General features: G+C 40.5%; 1 protein-coding gene across 1 annotated transcript in view; it reads left to right on the plus strand.

Moving 5' to 3' along the window:
* Nucleotides 1–13905: 13905 nt before the first annotated feature.
* CLVS1 (clavesin 1) overlaps nt 13906–25761 on the plus strand; it is a 102302-nt gene continuing 90446 nt past the window's right edge. Inside the window, exons 1-2 of the mRNA XM_066993027.1 lie at nt 13906–14425; nt 23743–24364. Coding sequence (XP_066849128.1) covers nt 23976–24364 — 389 coding nt within the window. The 5' untranslated portion in view covers nt 13906–14425; nt 23743–23975. The remainder of the gene's footprint in view (nt 14426–23742; nt 24365–25761) is intronic.

Here is a 25761-nt window from a genome sequence, read left to right on the forward strand (position 1 = left end):
TTCAAAGACTAGTGATCAAAAACTCAATTTCAAGATGAAGACCAAAAAATAAACACAGAAACTCAGGTCCATGTGATGACAGTCCAAAGACTTGGACGATGACATCAAATGTACTTTCAGACAATCTGATGCCGTTAGATTAGGTGCAGTTTCTGACATGATAAATGACACTGTTCAGTCCAGACCTGAGAAATTTAAGTATTGCATCAACTGCAACCATAAATGACCGCAAATCGCAGCTTGAGAGGCTAAGGTTAGAGAAAAAAGTCACTAAGAAGACAATGCACAGCTGAAAAAGGTTGCATAGAGATATCTGACTCTTGGAGGTTTTCAACACCGAGATGGACAAAGCCACAGTTGACCTGATCTAATCTTAGAAATGGTGATACCTTGAACAGGAGGCTGGACTAGACACCTCCAGAAGTCGTTTCCAAGCAACATTTCTGTGAGTCTACGATATCTGCAGCATTGCTGTTCTCATGAATCAGCCAGAGTATTGGAAAATTATATCTGGGATGCTTTGGGATATTCTTAGACCCATGAAGTGTCTTTTAGCTACCTATTCACTGCAAGAAAGAATGCAGGTTTACACTTTCCAGATAGGGCAGGCTGCTTCACAAGGGAAGGGGAGCTGGGAACAGAGGGTGACAGTAAGGCATGCAGGGTTGTTACCTCCCCAGCAAGAAATCGGAAAGTTTAGACAGCCAGGTTCAGTGCCAGGGACTGTGATCAGTCAGCCTTAGTCTAGTAATCACCCTGCAAGTCAATATTGATGAAATCATCCAGGGTTAAGCCAGGAAGCCAAGTCAGTTTGTCAGGAACAGCATCAAGGTCAAGGAGGTGTAGGAACAGATGCAGACACCATAATGTAGTACAGGCAGAGCCAAGACAAAGAGCCTCAGCTTGAAAGTAGCTTGGAGAGGAGGACCTTGCATGTACCTTTCTTCACAATACTACTTATTAACAAAGGAAACAGCTTTGGACTTAGCCAATTAGACTCCTTAACTCAGCCAAATAGTTTTCTACGAGAGGGGAAGTGAGCTCAGGATCTTGACACCCAGGGGTTTCCTGACCAAAGCTAACCAACCCAAAGTCTAAAGCTGGAGAGGAGAGCTTCTCTGGCTTGTAGGTCCCTAACCACATCTCGTTTACAAAGCAAACACTGATTCAAGTTAACTGGCATATGCCTTTTCAACAGATGTTTTAGCAAATGTTAGTAGCTAAAATCCCTTAGGCATATCACACACTAGAAAGTGGCAGATTCACCCCGTCCAGCCAGACTCCATCATCTGTGGCTGTTTCATCCTTCTGACAAATCTGCTAGCTTGACTACCTCCTCATTCCACAATAAATGTAGCAGTATTCAAGGCTTACATAGAGGGTAGTTATCTCTGATATTCAAAACATTTCCTGAATTTAAGCTTTCTTTTCTCCTCTTCTTTGCAGGAAGACGTTATTCATGTTGTGTCTAGCTAAATTCCTCTAGCTCACACAAGAAGTCTCTCTTGTGGCTTTGCAATGTATCATGAATTATTATATAAAACATATATTGTTACTTAATACATACTTGGCTTTCTGTAGATGCTTAACATAAATAACACAATAGAAAAGCAGGTATCAGTCTACATCAATGAAAAAGCCTTCTCCTTCCCTCTCCTATTTTACATTTTTTTTTAGGGTTTCCTCTCTTGGGACTGTCACAATATTTGTCAGAAGGCACTCAAGGAGGTGCAATCCTGCAGGTCTACAGGCAGAGTGGGTAAAGACAGCAAGGAGGGAGCTGTTTCAGTGGCACACAGCCATTTCACTTGCCTTTACTGAAAGAGGCAGATGAGATCTAGAGGAATGTAGCACAAGCAGTATGAGCAATGCCTCAGAATTGGAAGTAGAGAACAAAACCCTGCATCCTAGATACATCCACAACAAAGGCAATCTATAACCCAAAGTAGTGATTATCTAAGGAACTGGTGCTGTTAGTTGTTTTAGAGCCTTCAGAATTTCAATTAACACATGTTCAGTTGGCCAATGATTGCTGGCTTTGTGTATTTGTGCTCATGGATAATTGCACCATGTGATGAACTAAAATATTCCCATAGAGTACAACTCTATTGATCCACAACCTACTTCTAAGCATCATGAAAATGTCTTTCAAGGGGTGTCAATGAGCAGCCTTGTTCTGGAGGAAATTGGGCTTGATTTGGCAGCATTAAAAGTGTTTAAAAATCACTCGCTGAGCAATTACAGTGTCAGCTGTGCTCATTTTGTTGAGGTAGAAACTTCTTCACCTAAGGAATGATACACTGAGCTTGCATATATATCTGGAGATCAGTCACCAGAATAGTCAATGGGGCATGAGGGTATATATGTCAAAGGAGGATTGTTTTGCAGAATGATTATTTTCTCAGAACCGTATTCCTCCTACTAGAGTTATGGCACTGTCTACCAGTACCAGTAATTCAAGGAGACAAAATCCTTACGGATACATAGACTTGTGCAAAAAAGCTGATTTAGGAAAGATTATTCAAGAAACAATCTCATTTTGACTACATAAAGAATTAGACTATATGCTATGGAGTTTTTAATTTCATTTTATAATTCCCGTTGCTTCTTATTTCTGACCTTTATCCATCACCCATCCAACACCAGTTCAATAGACTCAAACTAACACTCAGCACTGTCCTCTCAGTGTAGCTTTAGTTTGACAGCATTAGTGTGAGATACCTTCTTCTGTTCTGCCAGGTAAGCAGGGATGATGTGAAACAGCAGAAAGTTGTCAGATCCCATAGCCAAGTACAACTCAGATTTCAAAACCGGAAAAATAAACTCCTGAATGGCTGTCATGCTTTAAGGCTTAGCAATTCTTATCCCAGTTAAAAGTATTAGAAAAGATCTTGGCTGTGTCTCAAATCTTTTTTTCACGGTGCAACTTAAGACACAACATTTGATTTAGATAAATGGTTCTTCAACAATTAAGACACTGGCTTAAGAAAAGGTATGTATAACTGAGCCCTCAAAGATTTGTAGCTTATTTGCCAGAGTAATATTCTGCTCTTCTTTTACACCTTCTTTTGATGATTCCAAAATTATGTTACCCATAATAATGAATTAGGACCTATAACATCTCTGTGGTCTAGTCTAGTATTGCTATCCTCAAGCCGTGGAGCAGGAATTTTAAGGCAATCAGAGCAACGATTTTTTTCACTGTCATGTAATGCATATATGAGAGAAATGAGAATAAGGTAGAGAGCTCCTCAGTCCCAGGACTGCACTGTAAGTACTGAAGGATTCTCTGTTTATTATTAGAAGTAGTAAAAACAGGCATTGAATTAATAGAGGACTAATGCACTTCTTCAGGCTGTGTCAAGGTAACAGAATACTGGAATAACTAGTCATTTGTGCTTTCTCTGAGCCCTTCATCTGTAAAGTGTTGCTCTTCCACTGAGCTTTAAAGTCAGAGGAAGCAAGCTAAATTAGCAGTGAGTATATTCATATCCCGTATGTTAGGGTTTCTCTGCTGAGAGGTGGCAACTTTATATGTTCATGGCATATGTTCAGTCATCCCTCTGAGCCTTTAATATAAACCAGGGATTTAATTTTGTCGCTTCAAATGTGCCACACCACTGGGTTTTCCCTGCATTTTCCAAGTTCAAGTGTAGCAATATTTGTACATAAAATGTTCTCATGCACTGAAGCGATATGCCTGCCTTATGTATTGTAACACCAGACCAGCAGAGAGAAAAATGTTGGTTCTGGGATAGATATTGGAAACCTCAGAACCTGTTAGGAAAGGTTGTTGAACGGTGTTACTGAGAGCACCCTTATGTCATCCCATCCTCAGGCAGAAACGCTTGCTTGCTCTGCCCCCCTCTGGAAGCCACAGGATGACACACGACAAACTGGCGAATTTGCAATTCCCTGCTCTCTGTTGTGCCAATGATGTTGAAACCAGGCAGGTTTTGATATGCCATGGTAGTTCAGACTGCACGAACAAGGCAGTACAAACCATTGATCTCAATGACGGTTGTTAAAATAAAACGTGATGGAGAAAGTGCACTACAAGTAACAGTGGAGGGAAGCACTGCATACCATCTGGAGCTGGCAAAGGACTGTATGCCATGCTTTTAATAAAAAATAAAACAAAATAGCACAAGGTGTAGAAATTGACAAAAACCAACAACAACAAAACCACTAGGTTAGACCTTGCAAAGAAAAATAAAGCAAATGATGGAAATCCCTTGTCATCCAAATAAATAAGTAAATGAGTCCACTGTGTACCGAGATGGGCTAAATATGAAGCATAATAGTGATATGGCTCCAAATCCAAACTAATATTTTGTCTCATTTTTCAGTAAGAAAGATGATGTTGATGGGGTGGAAGCAAAGGCTAAGTGGCTAATGGAAGTGAATGCATAGAGACAGAAATGACCACATCTGGGCTGTAAGAATACTCAATATATTTCTTCAGAAAACAAGGTAATTTTCACACTGTGATCTGAAAAACATTCTGAATTTTTAATGAAATATGGAGGGGTACCATCTGACTACAGAATAGCAAATGCAGTAGCCATATATAAGAAAGGAGGAGGCAAGTAATCCAGAATCAATAATTTAATCTGAATAAAATGTAAGATTGGCACAGATTTTGAAATGGTGAATATTTTAAAGTAGGAAATTAAATAGAAACCAGAATAAAATGTAATGCGGATTTAGTTGTGGTAGATTTGTCCGATGATTATGATATTTTTTGATACCAAAGGATGGCTAAATCTTTGTAAAATACAGACACACACACACACACACACACCACCAAACCCAAAGGTAAATCTCATCCATCTGTATTGTAGGTAACTACTGCCACCATACAGTAAATTGTTTATAGAGGTTATATGAAGACAATAGCAAGAAATGAGAGTTCAGAATCAACAAAAGAAGAGAAATAATAATTGATCTGGAAATAAATACTATTAGTGGAAATCCTCAAACATTTGGGATTGATTTTATAACATCTTCATTAATGACTCTGGGATAAAAAGTTAGAGTGTACTAATGAAGTTTGGTGATGACACAAACCTCAACAGAGAGGCAGACTGTAATATTGTACAGAAAAAACTAAATGACCTTGAGAGTAGAGTATTAGAAATGGGATGAAATTTAATTGCATAATGTGTAAAGTCATGCACTTAACGAGCTTGTAACGTGAACTTCTGCAAATTGGGAGTTTCAGTTGAAAATGACAGAGAAGGAGGAAGACCTGGGGGCACTTGCAGATTTCAGGAGGATTGTGAGCCACCAATACAGTGCGGTTATGAAAAAAGCAAATGCCACAACTGGAAAATACCTTTCATTATATACCCAGTAGAGCCTGGGATGTATTTGTGCTCCTGTGTTAGACTCAACAGAAATCGTGAAATACCTATTTCCCTTATTTGAAAAGGACAATTTCAGGTGGGAACAGATGTCAAATCGGCTACTGGGATTTTCATAGAGCTGGAGACAAGAATTTTCTTCTGTGTGAATACAAACACAATCTAGCCATGCAAACATCATTTTCCAGCCTGTGGGCCTGGATTGGCTCCCTGCACAGTGCTGTGCCATGCCTTCTGGATTCATTGGCCCTAGACAGTGCACGCCCATTGTGCAACAAAGACATGTCCCCCCAGAACTACCTTTCTCAGCATAAAAAACAATAAAATTTTCTAGCAACTCCATCATTCTTTATAAATAGACACAGGGTTTTGGTAGGTCTCCTGTCCACCAGAAGGGCAAAGTTAATAAAAACAAACAAAAATAAACAGGGACAAAATCAAATAAATTTGGGCTGAGAGTTGAAAAAGCTTTATTACCAAAAGAAAAGAAGAAATTTAGCTGTGAAATTATGGAAGAAAGCAAACTTGCTTTAAGTTGGATCTCAGTTTCTTTAGAATCCTCTATTTACATTCTTTACCAAAATGGACCCAGAGAAAACCCTCAGTCCCTGATTTGTTGTGTAACAGCCAAGCACCAGCTTCTTGGTTTAAATCAATTATTCTTTAGGCAATATGCTATTTTTAACAAGTTATCTATTCTTTATATAAAAATACATACCCAATTCAAGTTCTGGGTGTCAGTGATTTTTTAGACAACTTGGTATGGAACTGTAGTTATAGAAAATAAAATGAAGTTACTGGAGTTTGTTGTTGTTGTTTACTTTCTGCATGGTTTACAGTGATCTGCCAATGTATTTGAGAACATTAATAACAGGGCATCCAGAAATATAGTGCTAATTTCTGGTCTGCAGAAGTATTTTCTCCAAACATGAACACAACAAGTCTTTTCACACTAAAGATGGTGCAAAAGAGGCAAAATAATTTTTCCACTAACTGCTGTCAGCTATTGATGCTTTCATCACTTGGACACCAAATTATACCAACAAATGTTCTTCATGAGGCCTCTTTTGCTCACATATATTTCACCTGTTGTCTCTCTCTCCATGGCTTAAAGTGGAGTCTTTTTTTTGGAGCTAAAGTTCTTGTCTTCCTTTTGAGTCTGCTAGAGACAAGTTACCAGCTGGCAATTTGTACCTCTTTGCTAGTGTATCTCTCTCTGAACTCCCCGAGCAGTTATTTTTGAAGACATTGAATTTCTTTTTATTTTTTTAATGTTTTCCAGCTCTCACAGTCATACATAATTATGGAAATTAGTTTGGATTTCAAGCAGGGATTTGTTTTTAAATATGCTTTGAGTCTTACATGCCTGGCTATTGCTCCCCATGTTCTATATAGGTCTGTAGCTTTTCAGAGATGGCGAGAAGCACACTGTTTTCAGCAAAATCTAGGACAAGTAATCACTTGCCATTTCTTCACATTATTCTGCAGTTCCAGAGGAAAAAATAAAATATGAGGGTGAGAGAGACAGCATCTCTATGGCACAAAAGTGCCCATGTTGAGCCACTCTGTCATCTGTTTTTTCACCCATGCAGAGTGCCTGACACTTCCTGAAGGGTGCTGCAGGCTGGTGGCACTATGCGTTCAATGGCAGGACTCAGTGAGCCTCTGTGCTGCGATGAGATATCAATGTACGGGAACAGCCAACTCAATTTAATGCCTATTTCTACATTCCTGCCCGATGCACTAGTAGTGTGCACCACATCATAGGAAGAGTGACAGACTGATACTCTAACCTTAGCATTAGTGCAGAGCAAACTGCTGTACACTTCCATGGCATTGATTGCAGCTCCTGTATCAGGAAGGGCCAGCCGCAGTCCTTTCTGGGGAATCTCAGCCCAAAGTTAAATCATGATCTTTCACTAAGGGGGAAGAGAGGCTAGCTCTACCCAGTTAGTTAGGCAATAATTGAGCTTGAACACCTGGTTAAAGAGTTTCCAGGGCTTTGTGCCTCTCCAAAGATGATTTGGCAGCTGTGATAGAGACTCCAACAATAGCTGACAGAACGGGCTTGCTGCCAGAATCTGTCCTGCTTTCTAACACTTTTGCAAACAATTACTGAAACCACCTTTTATATGTACACATAGGGAAATATAGGTATTTGCTGTAGTATATGAGACAAGGAAGAGTGACATTCTCTCCCTCTCTCTCTCTCTCTCTCTCTCTCACACACACACACACACACACAGCCTTGTCCCAAAACCATTAAAATCTCAGCCAAAGGGGGAGATTTCTCAGGGAGTGTGAAGTGACAGCTCTTGGCACTTCTCCAGCCAGCCCTCCTGCAGGTTCATGCTGCATGAGAACAAGCTGATTAAGTTTTCCCTACCCTGAAGCTAGGAGCACTTAAGGGAAGGGGTTGTTCCTTTTATCCTACAGCAGAGAGAGGGTATGGGTGCACACGAGGTAATGAGAATTTTCCACTAGTCTCAACTTCCCCTTCCCAACTGCTTTTCTCACTCTTCCTCTGCCCCTCCTCCCTCCAGCTTCAATGTACTTGCTCATTAATGATTACAGAAAAAAAAATAAATAGAAAAAACAATGCAAAACTCCACAAAACTAGCTGGTATACACAGAAGTGCAAATCTGTTGCTGAACAGGCTCCATTTGCCTTAGGATCAGTTTCTGCATCTGCTTGTGAGGTTGCCAGTCAAGACTACAGATGATTTAAGAGGCTTTCTTATTGGCAATTTAGTTAAACCTGCTGTGCACAGCTAGGTCTTGGGAGAAGGAAGATGAATGCACATTTTAATGACTGAATCAGCATATATTGGGAATCAGGATGGCAGCAGCCTCACCTCCCTAGGGGCTCACCAGCTATGACAACCAAAAAGGCTCCCGCCTGTTAAAAAGTGCCTGGTTGCTGTATACCCCTCTGCTTGATAATATATTCTAGGTGGATTGTGCTGGGGCTCCCCGACAACCTTAAAGCATACCTGGTGATTGCAAGACGATGTTAATGTTGTTTAGACCCCGATTTCAGCACTGCATCCCAGGAGGGATAAAACTGTACTACAGAGCGCTTTCAGCAGATTGTTGCATCCTTTACTTTCTTGTATGAAGTGGTAATGTAAAACGTCAGACTATGGACCGGTGTAATAGCTGTTTTACATACATACAGTTATCCCTGGGCTGACTGGTGTAAATTAGGACACCTCCACCAAAACCAGTGGAGTTGTTGATTTATATTTGTCTAGTATTACAGCCATAGTGCTTGTCTCTATTTTTGTATACGTATGCATATGCATTCATATATTTCAGTTTTCAGCAGATAGACTTCAGCTATCCAGAACAAGATCATGTCCTCCATCTGTTTTTATTTCCAACAAAAATCTCTGCAGTTATTCAGAGGCACAAATGTGAAATTATTCTATATCCTCAGTGACATTCAGATAATTGAATTTATATTGCACATATGCTTGTTTACACATACAACAGCTCACAGTCATTATTACTGTTTCTGATTTATGTTATTCCCATCCAAAGCTGCTTGTATTTATGTACATCATTCATTTTAAAATATTCTAGAAATAAATCATCACGTAACAAACTAAGCAATCAGATGATAGCATCCTATTATTTCCCCCCTCTCTAACTATTCCTGTCAAACTCCCAACCTTTAAATTATTTTTTATCACTTCAGAAAATATTGTCTTGCACTTTGAGCTCAACAGTTAAAGCTATTTTGGACAGAAGCATAGAAGCAAGTTGCAATTTGAGGAAAATATACAACAGACCTTGTGAAGTTAAAGAACCCTGAATTTAACACACAGGAGACTTAACAGTAAACAGCATACATATTTCAAGCATTTAGCAAATCATATCTGCGACCAGTATGTTAGAATTCAGACTGAAGTGTTTATATGCAAAATGATCCCAGCATAGCACAGCACCAGCAAGCAGCCAGATTTTTTTCACAAGTAGACTTTTTTGAATTAATTCTGTAACAGCCATCCTAAACCTTCTTGCTGGACTCATCGACTTTGTGGATCTCTTGCATGTCTCTTTTGTGTCATGCCTGACAATCCTTCAGTTGTCTTACTCCTGGATCAGGTGGAAGTTAGCTCTGATCTCTAGTTTCTTATGCAGTAAAGCTAAGTTTTGCTGTGCTATTCTTCAAAGGTTATATAAAATCATTTAGGTTCTAGCCATGCAAAATATGACATAATCTATTTCCCTCTGCAAACAGACACTCAACGGTTTAGCAAGAGAGTGTCATCATTGTTTAGACAGAGTAGCACTGACTTTGTGAGTAACTGAACTCAATTAGAAGCAGGTCCCCTGGCGATTTAAGTCACAGGCATCTCACTAAAGTCAGCGCGGTTAGTGCTGCTGAGTTAAACCCACTACAGACATGAAGCCATATCTGTACCTGACTTAAACAGCACACCTGGACCAAAAGTCAACATGTCCAACACCCAAAGGCCTTCAGAGAGACACTTGTAGTTTTCTGAGTGCTGCCTGATCTTTGCTACCAAGCTGCTTCAGCCTGGACCTACACCAGGAACTTTACAACCCCAAATAAGCCTCCTGTGGGGTTTATACCTTAGGGAACAGCTAAGGGATGAAATTCTGGGTCACAGCCCTGAGAGTTTGACTTTACCTAACTTCTGCCTCTGACCTCCAGCTCTGTGGTGGCTCATGGATTTTCCATGAAGTTGGGAACATTTCATCTTCACCCTTCCACATGCTCATTTCCCAGTTATATACTATCTAGATAGCAGTAATTGCATGTGAATTCAGCAAAAGAGTGAATTCTTTCCATCAAGAGTAAAAAAAGGCAAAACCTGGACCCTTCTTATTAAATAAAACATACCAACAATCCATTTGCATATGTTCTGCATTCCCGGGTATGAAATTTTAAATAATTTAAAGGTTCAGGAAACCTGGGAGGATTTATAACATGAATCCTTCTGAACTGTGATGTAAGAGTTACTTCTCCCTTAAGAATAATGATTTATTGGGTCTAAGCAGTTTTAGCATTATTATTTTTTAATCTACTGGGGCTTTCAATGCAGTTTCTTTCAAAAGAAATAAAACCAGATGGTAATTGTAGATTAGGGAAAAAGAATGAGCTCCCAATTAATTATTAAAATTGACTGTTAATTTTAGAAACTTGCAGCAAATTCTTCATAAAAGAAAATTTAAAGATACAGGGACATTCAATACCGTGTTATTTCACAAATTCCTTATTCACAAGATGAAAAGAACATTTTAAATATTGGAGAAATCACATTGGAAACATGAATTACACTAGATACACTAGATGTACAGTATCAGATGTACATCTAGTGTACACTAGTGTACACTAGATGTACACAGATGTACAAAGATCTCTTCCCCTCCTTATATATGCACACCATTCACAAACACTAACCTTATAAGGGGATGAATATCAAAATATTTTTGTTTGATGTAGAAATATAGCTGTATTCTAATATGAAAGCAGAATGAAAATTTGTTTCTAGTTCTTTGATTATGCAATGAATCAAAATCTTTCAATGGCTTTGTGCTTTCAGTGACAGAGAGTATAATATCAGGACTGCTGAAGTATGCCAGCTAGCCCCTAGCTTCATGGCACTTCTTGGGAGTCAAAGAAGACAACAGGGGGCTGTGTCTAATGTCACTGAGAGAAGATGGAATGTTTTGCTCTAAACAGGGCGGATCCAGAAGTAAATGTTTATCTTACCTAGAGCATAGAGCAACTCTACCTTTCCATGGCTTCCTTATTAGTTCATGTACATGGATACTTTTCACTAGTGCTGAAAAAATATATTCTCTTTAAAAGTTTGTTATTTCACTGCACTTCATTAAAACAGAGAATCAATATGTGTGGTGATAGGGAAAGCCAGGTTAGAATAAATTTATTATCAAAGTACTGTTTTATGCTCAGAAGGTGCTGTATAAAATATCCTTCCCCTTATACATTGATCTGTTTCCTTTGGGTATTCAGTCAATTCTAATGCCTTCAGTGACAAACTGGTGCATTTTTCTTCCCTTAGCTCTGCATATTCAACTCTGCAAATGAGAGTGGGATGCAGCTCCATCCTGTGCACATCAGCAACGGAGTTTCTTATGTCCCAGAAATCGTTATGAAACTGAAGGATTTTTACCTTCAACATACCTGTTCATGAGGATATAATTTAAGTTTAAGTGTAATGATGGGGACAGTACAAAAAAATGAGACCTGAAGCATGCTCTTGAGTACAGAGTAGACTTTGCAGAAAGAAAATGATGAGAAAGTAATGAAGCAGTGATGAGAAAGAAACCTGAGAATATTTGCAGTGGGATCAATATGAGGCCCTGCAGTAATATGTTTAGAGACTCACTTCTACCATAGCATTGTCCTACATGTCAGTCAACCCATGGACCAGCAGGCACTGGTCACCAAACAGCAATACTAAAGGGGGGACAAAAAATACCCAAAACCTTCAATTAACAAACAAATGAAAACATTAAATTCCCCAGTATTAAGCATACATCAAATTTGGAACTTGAGAGCCAACACATTTGACTGCCTAAGGCAGTTGGCTTATAGAGTCATGTTCATTCTATTTAATATTATTAACAATTCCCAAGGAAGTACTGCATAGTTACAGTAGCTAGTATATTAATCTTTATCATATGTGCAAGAGTGGAAGCCTGCAACAGAATGATGAAAACAGAGCACATATTTTATTTTGAAACTGATCTCTATGCAGAAAATAATGATCTAATGAGACTACTTACTAACTGACTACTAATTTTCCTGGGGCTAGAAACAATCTCCCCTCAAGTGTTGGGACAAATGCTCTCTCTTTTGAGAGTTTTGAACTCTCTGCCTTTGAGCTGCTGCTTTACCTCTTGCAGTCAATGTGATTGGGTCACAGGATGTAAATGCCTTGTATGCTGTTTTTAAACATGCTGTGGGTTAAATTAGTGGTTGTGCACGCAAATCATTCTAAAAGCACAAGGGATCTTCCCAGCAAATTCATTTTGCCTTTGCTCATGAATATTGTGGAACTTCCCCTAAAAGCAAGTGATTCTGACTGGATGTATGCTCTTTCAAATAGAACAAAACCATAGGCTTTCCCCCTTTCAAGCGAAAACAAAGTTGGCAGTGCTCCTGCTGCATTCGTAGTTTCAAAGCCTACTTCGTATACAAGAATCCAAGAGCAACCACCACTGGGTCAGATCAAAAGTCCATCTAGCCTAGTGCCTATCTCCAGCAGTGATCAGCAGTGGATGGCTAAGGCAAGGAATAAGGGCATTGCAAGGATGTAGGTATTCTTTCCAAATACCAGCCCAACCTTCAACAGTTTGTGGAGCAAACTGTTTGTGGGCTTCCTGAGCCAGAGGTCATGACTTCATGATAAACAGCTTCTAGTGGATTCTTCTTCTATGGATGTGTTCAACAATTTTCTGAAGCCTGAACTCCTGTAGAAATCAGTTCTATGGATTCACTAAATATTTTGTGAAGAAACATGGATAGATTTGTTTGGATAGTTTTGAATCTAGACCTAGTGGGTTTCATTTCTCCTACTCCTTGAACTGGAAACGATAGGGAGATATTGCTCCAATTTATTTTCCTCATGTTAATCATTCTTATTAAATGATGAAAGAAATCAGACCACTATTATATATATGCTTACTTATATTTTTTTCCATGCTGAAGAATCCTACTCTGATTAGTCATTTCTAATGCAAAAGTTGTTCCATACCTTTATCAGTATTGCTCTTTTATCACCCAGTTCTTCACTATATGAGATCCTTCAGTAACTCACACAGGAGTTCTGTCCAAAGCAGAGACTAAGAGTCAGCTGGCTTTAATCCATGACTTCCCAGGAACTATACTCCACAATGTTCAGGGACAGCAGAGGAAGAAATGCATTTTCCTCTTACCATTGGTAGGTCTTACTGTGTTGATATGAGCAGTGGAGTGTGAGTTTAGTGTGCCAAGGCCATTAAGTAACCTAAAGTCTTTCAAGTACAGCTTCCTAGCATAGCTTTTAAGATGCTCATACAGAAAGAGATTTTCAGGATCAAATAAGAGGAGAGAAGTTCCTCCCATACTTTCTACAATGTTAGCTAAAGCTTACAGATCTCCCTACAAAATAGGTTGTTGTTTTTGCAGTAGGCAGATGACCTGTGGAGCTCTTTGTCAAAGGATATTATGGAAGGATGATTCAGAAATTTATAGGTGTAGGAGAGACTGGGAAAGATCAAGGAGAAATTGATCCTAAAAACACAGGCACGACGTTGATGTCGGAGTAAAGAGTTTAAAGGTTTGGGAGAGGGGCTGGGAGAGTGCAGGGGGGAACCTTGTCCCGTTTTCATATTCTTCACTGGACATTTGCTGTGGCTGCTGTTGGTGACAATGCCCTGAGCTAGGTGTACCAGCAGCCTGACCCAGACAACTTCTCTCTTAAGAGAAGGCTGCCATGTTCATTAAGGCATCCTATCTATAATTCATGCAGATTACCCCTTCTGTGGCTGCTGTAAATGTCGCAGGAGGTTGCGCTCTCCCCGACTTTCCCCGGGAAAGAGGCAATACGCGAAATAAAGGCGGCGAAGACCGTGTCACCAGGCGAAAGCCCACACTGCTAAGCTCGCACTGACCGGCTGTGCTGCTGCTTTCCCGGCTGTCGGCAGCCCGCGGCTCCTTTGTCACCACTCCCCCGGCGGTGGCGGAGCGCCGAGCCCGCAGCCTGGGAGCGCCGGGAGGCAGCCGGGCGGGCGGCAGGAGGGCTTAGGACCCAGGGGGACGGCAGCCGCCGAGTGGAAGGACCCAGGCTTTGGTGCACACGCCTCCTACCAAAAAAAAAAAATAAAAAAAAAAATCATAGCCCCGTGGAGCTGGCGCTCGCTCATTCACAGTTTTCTAGAGAGATCTGAGCCTGAACCTGGGAGCCGGGAGATCTTGCTCACCCACCCAGCTCAACAGCAAGGACACCTACAGGGGGATTAAAAAAAAAAAACAAAACCCAAACCCTCCCGGCGGCAGGCTGCCTGGCTCTGTGCAGGTATTTGGATTTGTCTTTTCTCGGTTTGCGGCAGGGCGGCTCGCCGCGATCCCGTCCCCCCCTCCCCGCGCCGCCGGGCCCGGGCTGCGGCGTTTCAGCACCCGCCGGGCGGACAGCTCCGGCCGCGCTGCGGGCGGGGGCCGAGCCCTGCCTGCTCCTGCCTGCACTGCTCCTGCCTGCCCCTGCCTGCTCCTGCCTTCCCCTGCCTGCCCCTGCCTGCCCCTGCCTGCTCCTGCCTTCCCCTGCCTTTTCCTGCCTGCTCCTGCCTGCTCCTGCTTGCCCTGCTCTTAACAGCTGCCTACTCCCTGCCTGCCCTGCTCCCTGCCTTCCTACCCTTCCTACCCTTCCTACCCCTCCTACCCTTTCTACCCCTCCTACCCTTCCCACCCTTCCTACCCCTCCTACCCTTCCCACCCTTCCTACCCCTCCTACCCTTCCCACCCCTCCTACCCCTCCTACCCTTCCTACCCCTCCTACCCTTCCTACCCTTCTGTACCCCTCCTACCTTTCTCTCTGACTCTGACTCTTTTGCCTGCCCTGACTCCCTGGTCCCTACCTCCCCCACACCTCCTACCTGGCCTGCTCCCTCCCTGACTCCTTCCCCTGCTCCCTGCCTCTCCTGCCTGTCCTGCCTCGGTGCTCTCTGCCTCCCTCTTTCCCCAGCTCACTGTCTGCCCTGCCTCTCTCCTCCTTGCCCTGATGCCTGCCTTTCCCAACTGTCCTACTTCCCCTGCCTGCCCTACTTCCCTTACCTCCCCTGCCTTTCTTCCCTTCCCCGCTTCCTACTTCCTACCTACCCTGTCTCTTCTGCCTCTCCTTACCCTGCCTCTCTGCCTCCTGCCTTCCTGCTTCTTCCTCTCCTATCTACTCTCCTCCCTGCTCTGCTCTCCTGCCCCCTTTCCTCCCTGCCCCAGTTTCCCCCCTTCCCTTCTTTCCTGCCCCATCTGCCCCTCCTGCCTTTCTTTTCCATCACCAGCCTGGGGAAGCAGGGGAAAGAGTACAAGTTGGAAGGGAAAGTCTAGATCCAATTTCAGAGCAGATGAGATGTGAGGACGATGGAGGGGCGAGGGTTAAAGCTGGGAGTTAAGTCACCAAGTAGAGACCCCAGCTATCTGCAGACAGATAGGAGCTTGCCAAACACATGCAGATACCTGTTTGCTTCTCAGCAAACTGATGCCTGTTTTGACCAGGTACATTCAGCCCAGAGTGGGGTGAGAGATTAAGGGGAGGGAGACTGCAGGGTCGGTCAAATGTTCTGCTTTCCCAAAGGCAAACAGTGATGAGTAATGTGTGCAGGGAAGAAGTAGGGTGAATCATGCCTACCCCCATGGATCCTGTGCTGGAGGAAGTCAAGAATTAAGTTGTGGTCTCTGCAAGCAGTGTGTTCAGGGAGGGCTTCATGCAGAAAATAAACATAAACCAAGTAACTGCTGGAACAACCCCATGCATGCTGCTGGCTTGATTTTAATTCTGTCTGCAGTGGTTTAATCCTGGTGGGAGCGGAGGGGGGTTGAAGAAGGTCAGAGGAAGAAGAGAGCTTTCCCTTTCAAAATGCTGATTCCGAAATCTAAACAAGCTCCAGGAATAATGAAGTTAAGGAGCAGATGGCTAGTCATTGTCCATCACTAAACAGTGACTGGATCATATTTGGAAGGAAAAATTAAATTACAGAAAGGCTGCTTTCATGTGCTTTCTGAGTAATCAGATGATAACACGGATTTTCTCCTGTAATAAAAGTTAATGCAATGCCAACATCTAAATGACATATTATGTAACAGTATTATGTCAAGCGTTGCATAGCAAAGGTAAGGATTTTCTTTTTGATATAGTGATAAGTCAGATAACCTTATAGATATTTCCTTGCTTTGTAGTCTGTATCCCAGCATGAAGTTTGCAGGGACAGTTTATGTTGTCAGCATAATCGGGTCTGATATGTTTCTGCTATAGAATGTTGCTGCTTATCTTAAGAATTTTGTTGACTCATCCACCTTTGAAAACTATTGAGTAGTTTCTAAAGATTAGACTTGTATATGCAAAACAAGAAACAATAATGTAACCTGTTATAAGAACCTTGCCATTCTTATTATCTCATAATTTCTGACAAAATCTGGTGCAGAGACCAGACACTCTTTTACTGAGTAGCACCGAGTGCTGCTGAGTAGCAGAGTAAGCAGTGCAACTGAGTTTGGCAATAAAGGGACTGCAGAATCAGCCCAAGCACATTGAACTATAATTCTTTAAACTCTGTGTGCTTTGAACACAGAAGGTGTTTCACTGAAACATGTAACAACAGCCTCCTTGTCTTCCAAAAGGGGACCATGTCAGTTAAAATACAAATGATCACCCTCATAAAATGACAGAGAATATTTCCATCAAACTAGGACTGTAAACTTCTGCAGTTTTTAATTTAGGTATGCAATTACTGAAGCATTAGTACTATTGTTTTGCAAAAAAAAAAATATATTCTCTCACAGCCCATTGCTGTGGTGTCTGGCACATACAAATACGAGATGTGACAATCAGATTCTACAAGTTAAAACAGGTGGAAACATCAGCCTTTTATAAAGGGGGAAGTTCATAGAGTTTTTGGCAGATGATTATAAGTCCTTTACCTCTTGATATTACCACTGCTCTTAGGATTTAGCTGTTTTCTAAAAACAGCTTTTTTTTTTTTTTTTAGCAGTATTTGTATAAAGTCCTTAAGTCTAACACGTTGCTCCACTGAGAAAATGAACATATGAAGTATTATCAAACTACATTAAACTTCATTTTGACAGTATTGGGAGAAATGTGAAGATAGCTGTGTTTGTGTTCAGACTTAAGTAGAAGAGAAAAACACAGGAAAATTGAATGAATTCCTAGGTGCAGAAATTCCTTTCTCTCCCTTCCTTCCTTCCTTCCTTCCTTCCTTCCTTCCTTCCTTCCTTCCTTCCTTCCTTCCTTCCTTCCTTCCTTCCTTCCTTCCTTCCTTCCTTTCTCTCTCTTCCTTCCCTCCTTCCTTCCCTCCTTCCTTCCCTCCTTCCTTCCTTCCTTCCTTCCTTCCTTCCTTCCTTCCTTCCTTCCTTCCTTCCTTCCTTCCTTCCTTCCTTCCTTCCTTCCTTCCTTCCTTCCTTCCTTCCTTCCTTCCTTCCTTCCTTCCTTCCTTCCTTCCTTCCCTTTTTTCTCTCCTTTCATCCTCTATGCCACACCTTCCTTTCTTTCTTTCCTCCCTCTGCCACCCCACAGGATGGCAGATACCTTTCTCAGTCATAATGTGTAATGAACTAAGTTCCCTCTTGACAGGGCAATAATATGCAATCATTTCATTTCATATTTTTAAAAGAGCATGTTCTTTGTAATGTGTAGCAAAAGTCCCATAAAATCAGATAAACTTTATGTTATTAAAGATGTAGAATTAAATATCTTGATTATATATTTTCTTCCTTCTTCAGTATATCTTTGTATAGATGGCATAATACGTTTTCTACAGTGCATTTAGGGGTTTTTCAGGAACCAGTATTATCATCCTGTGCTATCAGATTTCTACACATAGCTTAATTATCATGCTTGGGGATCAGAATTCATGTTTTAAATACTGCTGACAATTTCTGCTGAAGGAAGTTTCTATACAATGGGAAAAGCGACTTCTTTATCCAGTAGTGGACAGGATGCTTTTTGCATGGTGACACTTCCAGTTCACGACCGACATGGAAGTCCCACATAGCCTGTTGCTTGTTTGACATTCCACAGGTCAGGCATCACATTCCCATAGGGGTTTACAGTTTATCTGTGGCTGATAAGTATGTAAAACTTTAAAATAATGATCTGGAGAAAGATAGAAGTAAACACATTTAGTTCACAGTTATTTTGCTTAACTTTTATTATTATTATTTTTATTTATATTTTATTATTATTATTATTTATTTACAGGTTCTCTGAGTTTCCCTGCTCAGCTTGTAGTCCTATTTCCTTAATACTCAAGCTGACAATAACTTTGCAAATTTTGTGTCAAAAGATAGTGAGGAAATCTGTTTATTTCACATCTACCAGACAACCTTGTCAGTCTCTCCTGATGCCCGTCAGCTTGCAGCAGCAGCAGGGCAGCTGCAGGTCAGTGCTGCAGACATGCCTGCCCTACTTACTGTGCAGGGAGCTACAAGGTTCAGTTGAGTTGCTGCCATGTTTTGTGCTGAGCCATGGCTAAATTACCACTGTTGGACAGATAGATGTGGCCCAAGGGTAACCTGTAACTGACTCAAGCTGACAAGAAGACTATAATACGAGGGGTGTAGGGATGTATTGTTCTTACTGGATTGAAGGAAATGTTAGGCTTTGCACCTGAGCAAGGAGATCACAACCCAGGAAAGTGTGAGAAAACATCAAACTCCCCACACAGCTGTTAGAGTCAGAAATGTTTCCTATTTTCATATTGAAGAGGAGTAATAGTTCCCTAGCAAAGGTTTACGGGAACTCGAGGCCTTAAAGGCAAAAGGCTTGCAATGTTTAACTCATTTAGGTTCCTTGGGAGAATCTCATCCCTTAGCGAAGGGCTGTAGGAGACATTCATAATCTGAGCAGCAGTGGAATTGGGAAGTGAAACAGGCCTGCTGGGGTCCCCCATAGGGGGGTAGCTCTTGCCAAAAGCATAAAGAAATTATACACTTTTGGGGTCCTGACTGGGCCATTGAAGCTTCTCCTTACGCTGGGGAAACAGGGAACATTGCAGTCTACCTCCTTATTTCCTAGTGTGCAATGTGGTTTCATATTTTTTGCATTATGCAGAGTATTCTGGAAAGGTTGCCCAGATGTTAACATGTAGGCTTGCTGCTCAGGAGATGTATGCCCTGTTCCTAGCTCTGTGAAATATCTCTTCCATGACTGCAGGCAAATCACTCAGGGCTGTACTTCTCCCCCCTAGATGTGGTGGATGCCAGGATCCTGCAGCCAAGGACAAGAGAGTCAGATTTTCTCACCCCTCTTTTGAAATTATTTCATGGAGCCAGGGTACAGCCTTTTCTGTGTCTGAGCACTCTATCTCCATTTTGGGTTCCTGCGAAAGTACCCAAGACCACAAAGGACCATAGGAGACATTCCTATGAGTGCAGCTATGGATCCATCCTCCCCTGCCCTTATGAAGAAATCCCTGCTAAGCAGAACATAGCCCAGAGATGTTTTCCACAGTTAACATCAAAATATTTTTTAGAAAGCAATTTAATGAGATGACACCCACACTCTGAAATGAAATCATTCTAGACTACCATTTTCCCGCCCTCCCTGCCCACTCCCTTCTTTTCTGGCATGATTTTAAGAGCTAATATCTGTATGAATGCTAGGAGCTAGGAATTATATAATGAAACAAATCATAACAATGATGACTATTAACACCAGGTGAGGATCAAAGCCCAGTGCCTTCCCCATCTGAAAGCTGCAGTAATGAACTTTCACGTGGTGTAGTGTATAGCTTTGGATTGAATGGAAAACTCTCATTAGACAGACGCCCCTAAAATCTGTCTGGAATTTAAATGTATGAGGAAGGGCCAAATGGACATGAAGACAATCCTTCAAGGGGCAAATGGTGTTGCAGAGACTGCAAAGTAGGCAAGAATAAAGTGGTCCAGACAAGTGTCTTCACTGAGGACAGTTTTGGCCAATTTTCTAGATATTGTAGGGCAGATAGGTGTTGAATGATGATCCAGAAGTTGTCATTGAAGAGAGAGTAGTAAAGCGTGTTAAGATCTTTGAACAGAAAGTGCTAAATATGCGTTCTTAAAACATTATTTTAATTTTAGTTAATTATTAAGTATTGCTATAAATTTTATTATCAACCAAGACTTATTTTTGAGAGTCAGGAAAAAAATATATAAGCTGTTTGTTTGTCTGAAGACCATATCCTACTTTTAGTATTTTACTTATCCTAAAGCCACTCTCTGTCCCTTGTCATTCTCTTGTGACAGAAAAAGAATAATCTGAAATCATATGTGATACCACATTTCTGGTCAAAATTTTCCTCTTTTTTTTTACTGTATTAATAAGTTGTGTTTCATATCTCTGTTAATTATTTTTCCTTGTTTAAAGCTCAGGTTTGTTCCTTTGAAGGGATGATTTATTGTAAGTGGCTGTGAAAAGACATTAGGAGAGCAAATAGTCCCTTGGGAACAAAGAGTCACAACACAGAAAAGCAGCTGTTGAGACTATAACAAAGAGTCTAGTGTGCCAACATGTAGCAAAATAGAAAAAAAAATAAAAAGCCAGCATCTTCATTTATAAAAAAAAATTGCAGAACAAAGATGTAAACACCTGAAAAACTGGCAGATGGATTAAAGCTATACACAACACCAGACGAGGAGAAACTGCCATGTGTGGGAGGAGATGAAAATGGAGAAGGTGCTTCTGCTATTCCTTCGGGAATCAGGATAAATCAGTACCATTTGAGAAAGCACAGTGACAATTAAACTGGGTAGCTATGGAGCATTAAATTTATTGTCAAGGTAAACAGGGGGAGAACTAAGTCATCCACAGATATAAATCAAACTCCTTGAAGTCGACGGTGCTAGACAGGATTACTAACCTCATGATTTGTGTTATGATTCAGACAGTGACAATACTGTTCATAGACATTTTGGATTATTTTGAAATATATAACATTATGCCAGTAAAGCATTTTAGTGCAAAGGCTGTTCCAGCTGATAATTAGAATAATCTATAGATTCTGTATCCTATCCCTGTAGCTCAACTCACCACCAGAAAACTCTGAAATACATTTTAGAATGTTTCTTTTGTTAGACTGAATATTTGTAAATTGCTTTTTGGCAACAAAGTCTGACAGGAGAGGACCTTAACTCTCTCACCTTGGGATCATTCTGGGGATGAAGGGTACTAATCCATTTAAATAAGGTAAAAACAGTCAGAAAATGTGATGATAATATGTAGCATCATTTTTGACACTAACTGATTGGGAACCCCATGAGAAGATCCAAAGGGACAAACCTCCTTGGTCTATCCCCATTTCCTTCTGGAGCAGCCTGTAGTTGACCTTTCAGGAACTTGCCTCATTTCCAAAGAAACATCTCGGGGGAGATGTGAGTCTGAAAAGGAGCAGAGCAAGGGATGTTTTTTACGCTCATAAACTCCCAAATGTCCAAAATGGGTGAAACCGTTGAGGTCATATTTAACAGCCACAAGTCGCAATAGCTCCAAAGGTGTTCAAATTCATAATGAATGAGCCAGAATTGACACAGAGCCCAGATGGGCTCCTTGCTTCCACCCCTGCTCTGCTGAGCACCCTCAAGTGCAGCCAGGTGCCCTTGGGCACTCTGATCCCCCTGTGAGAGTGTCATACTTAAGCACACCTAACTAGCTCTGTGGAAGCAATTCTAACTCAAAACATGATTTATGCAATAAAATGCTAATGCCACCATTAATTTGAGATCTAAAGCACAGATTATTGGCCTGATTTTCCAAAGCCCTACATTAATTTTACATCAGCAGAATTCTGTTGATACCAGCAGTTATCCTAATTTGGTCTAATAAAGGCAAAAGGCATTATCTTTTATGCGTGTAACCCATCTTTAATACTACCCATATTTCTTTAACAATTGAGTAACCTGCAGCCGTAGATTACCCCCTCAAGACTTCAGGGCATGTTTTTCTGGAGTCTTTCACACTCTGTAGTGACTTGTCAAAGACAGGCAGCCTTCTTTCCTCCTGTCTCTGCCTTTTCCTAAGTTTTCCCAGGCTGATGCTGAATCATCGGGTATTCTGCCCTGCAGGTAGCTCTATGTATCTCCAGCTCTACAGCAAATACTGAAAGAGGCTGCTTAGCAAACTCCCCTTGAGCAAACTCACCCATAGACAAGTCAACTGCTTGCTGCTGTTGAATGAAAAGCTTGGGGACGTTTTCTCTTACCTGTCGCTGCAAATGTCCTTTAAGAAAATACGCAGAAACAGTTTGTATTCAAATTTAGGGATCTTATCCTGGAGGTGCAGCTGTGGCATCTAAAGTGTATCAATGACATGCAAGTTCACAAAACAGGGAACTTGGGGTTCCCTTGTGCTGATTAACTTCCACATCCTGCAGTGTAACTTTGAGCACTCCCATCTAGAAAATGCTCTGGCTGCTGCTGTCCCCTTGGTTTGATATGAGAACACTGAATCTAGGAGAGCAGCAGAGTGAAACAGTGTTTGTGCTATAAATAATTCATAATTTTCCAAACAGCTTTCTTCAAATAAAATAAAACATGTCTTTCACTCAGGGATTCCCTTTTAATTTTTAAAACCAAATTTTCTTTTTCAGAAATTAGAGAGAGAGATAAATCTGTTAGGCAGTGTTTTTTGTTTTATTTTGTTTGCTTGTCTGTTTTTGTGATGGCTGAAAAATTGGATGGATCTTGATCTTTCTTCATGCACATTTCACATTGGAACAGACCTTGATCCTATTTCACACAAGTGTAACTACACAGACTTCGATGACAGCCTCTTGCTAATTATGTCACTGAAATGTAAGAGATTCACTGTACCGTTTTGCTTATACATAACAGCTTAAGCATCACTTCTAACACTCATAAAAACAAATTCTAGGTAACGTACAAGAATGAAAAAGAAAATGAATTTCAGAACTAAATATTCAAGAAAGCTACAAGGCACTGAAAATAAGAATTTGACGTAAAATATCTCTCTTCACAACTAAAACACCAACCCTTTGAGATTCGATTCATCAAAACTTTATTCATGGGATGTTTCCCATGAAGATATATTAACTCTCAATGGGAAATATTTTCAGTGATGTTCTACCAAGCAGAAAACACCAGTGATGTTGGTAGAGTTTTGTTTTATTTTTTTAACAGTTTTGTGAACAACTCAGGAGCTAATTCAAGGAAAGCTACAAGCTGACAGTACAGCTGATAAAATCAAGTCAAACAATTTGTTAGACTTATTATGATGAGTATAAATCTGTATATTTAGGAAGCTGAAATATTGCTTCTGTTATGGGTTGGAAACAATTATTATCAATTTTGCTTTTGTCATCTTGGGCTTGAAGTTATGGAAAGCTGGAACTCCCATACTTTTAGATGACAACTTTGCAAAGGGTATTCTAATGCTAAGATGATAAAATATATAATTGTTAATTAATCAGAGTGCCCTTCTGAAAGATTAAATATGTACATTCAAGTTGTCAGTGACTGTCTTAATTGCACCGATTCTGAAATTATTTGGCTGTTATCCTCTTATATATGAAGCCTACAAAACAGTTTTATGGTTATATAAAGTTCAGAAACATATTTGTGTAATCTTTATATACATAATTAATTTTCCTTTTACATATTTGCTCTTTCTTTTAGAAAGTGATGGAATAAACAACACTTCCCTTTGGATGGATAATACAACATATGAACTGCCTGACACTCTTTCTGCAGGAATAAGAAAAGCCCTTCGCTTTCATTTGTTAGGTATCAGTGTGATAGCAAAAAGCTTCTGAATGGCTCACGCTCACAGCAGACCATTTGTTGAATGGGATCAGCACTTCCACTAAAATATCTGAAGTTAAGGATTTGGAAAACAGATTTTTGCAGAGATGACCCATTTACAAGCTGGACTTAGTCCAGAGACTATAGAGAAAGCCCGCCTGGAACTGAATGAAAACCCAGACATTTTGCATCAGGATATCCAGCAAGTCAGGGACATGATCATCACAAGGCCTGACATTGGGTTTTTACGTACAGATGATGCCTTCATCTTGAGATTTCTCCGAGCCAGGAAGTTTCACCAAACGGAGGCCTTCAGACTGCTGGCTCAGTACTTCCAGTACCGCCAACTAAATCTGGATATGTTCAAAAACTTCAAGGCTGATGATCCAGGAATCAAACGGGCTCTGACTGATGGGTTCCCAGGAGTGCTAGAAAATCGCGACCACTGTGGCAGGAAGATTCTTCTGCTTTTTGCAGCCAACTGGGATCAGAGTAGGTAAATGTAGATAGTGTCCTTATCTTTTTACATACACTTACACTCAACTTGTAAATGGATATTTGTGACCATACATAAAGAAGCAAAGCCATCAGTAAGATATAACGAGTCCATTTCACTAAAACTTTTACCTGACCTGATCACCTCTCATTCATCAGATGTAACATCATTCAGAGCCAAGGGTATATCATAGTATCAAATAAGTAGTTCATGTTTTTTTTGTTTTGTTTCTATAAATACTTCCATTTTTTAGTCAGATAGTGTTGGCTTGCTATAAATACAATAATACCTATTATATAATTGCTTCAGTAATATCATAGATTAGTTTAACAGGCTGACAGAAAGCAAATGTCTTGAAACATATGGTGGCTCTCCTAGCTCTTCTGGTGCAGCAGGAAATGACCATATTTATCTTATTTTCAGAATTCTTAACAGATATTTTTTGGTTTTAATGATTGCAGGAATTATAACCTCTGTTATGAGATTTTCTCAAATTGTATCATAATTTCTACACACTCTGGTTAGTGTATGCTTGTTAGTTTGATAAATGGGAGATTCACGCAAAGTATATTTTCTTTTCAGGTCATTTATTTACAGAGAATGAACTAAGATATCTCCCATTAATTATTACAAAGTTAAATTTTTAAATGTTAATATGATTAAATAGCTTTCACTACCTATTTGAAGTGGTATAAATACAGAGAAAAGGTGATTGTACCCAAATATCATGTTCACATTGTTCCCTTTGTCAGAAGTTATTCCATTCCATTTTCCCTGCATTCATAGTAAGATGAAGAAGTTTATTCAGCTGTTGTGATTGCCAGGTGTTCTTCTGATCTTTAATAAAAATGAGAGCAAAGAAAAAAAAACAGGTTCAGGTCTTGAGCATCAAAAATTCTGATGATTTCCAGGTTGGCGTTTGCCTTGGTGCAGTCTAAAGTCGCCCATGAAAGTGTCTTTCATCCTTAGGAGTCAATAGATTAGGGCTTTGCATTTTCATTACAGAAATTATTAGTGAACAGTACAGATGTGCCTGCAATTTTTCATGTTCATTGTTTTCTGGGTAAACCTTTCATGTCCCTGTGAAAGCTGTTCAGAAGTGCTTCTATTTTTCTTTCCATGCACAGATCAAGCAAATAGATGTACAGAAATATAGTTTTGCATATACAAAACTATTTGGTGAAATCCAGAACTGAAGCCAGTGATAAAAGTCCTACTGAGTACAATGAGGCCAGCAGTTTATCTCCTGACTTTGTGAACTGTGAGCTTGGCTTTCTTCCAACCACAAAACCCTTCCTTTAGCACTTGGGCTGAAAAGAAAGATGAATAAGCAGGTATCTTGAAGTAATAGAAAGCATCAGCTTTAGAGGACAGAAGCATTGTGGCTCTGCTGGTTG

Source organism: Anser cygnoides, chromosome 2 (assembly GCF_040182565.1).
Source record: "Anser cygnoides isolate HZ-2024a breed goose chromosome 2, Taihu_goose_T2T_genome, whole genome shotgun sequence".
NCBI classification, from domain to species: domain Eukaryota; kingdom Metazoa; phylum Chordata; class Aves; order Anseriformes; family Anatidae; genus Anser; species Anser cygnoides.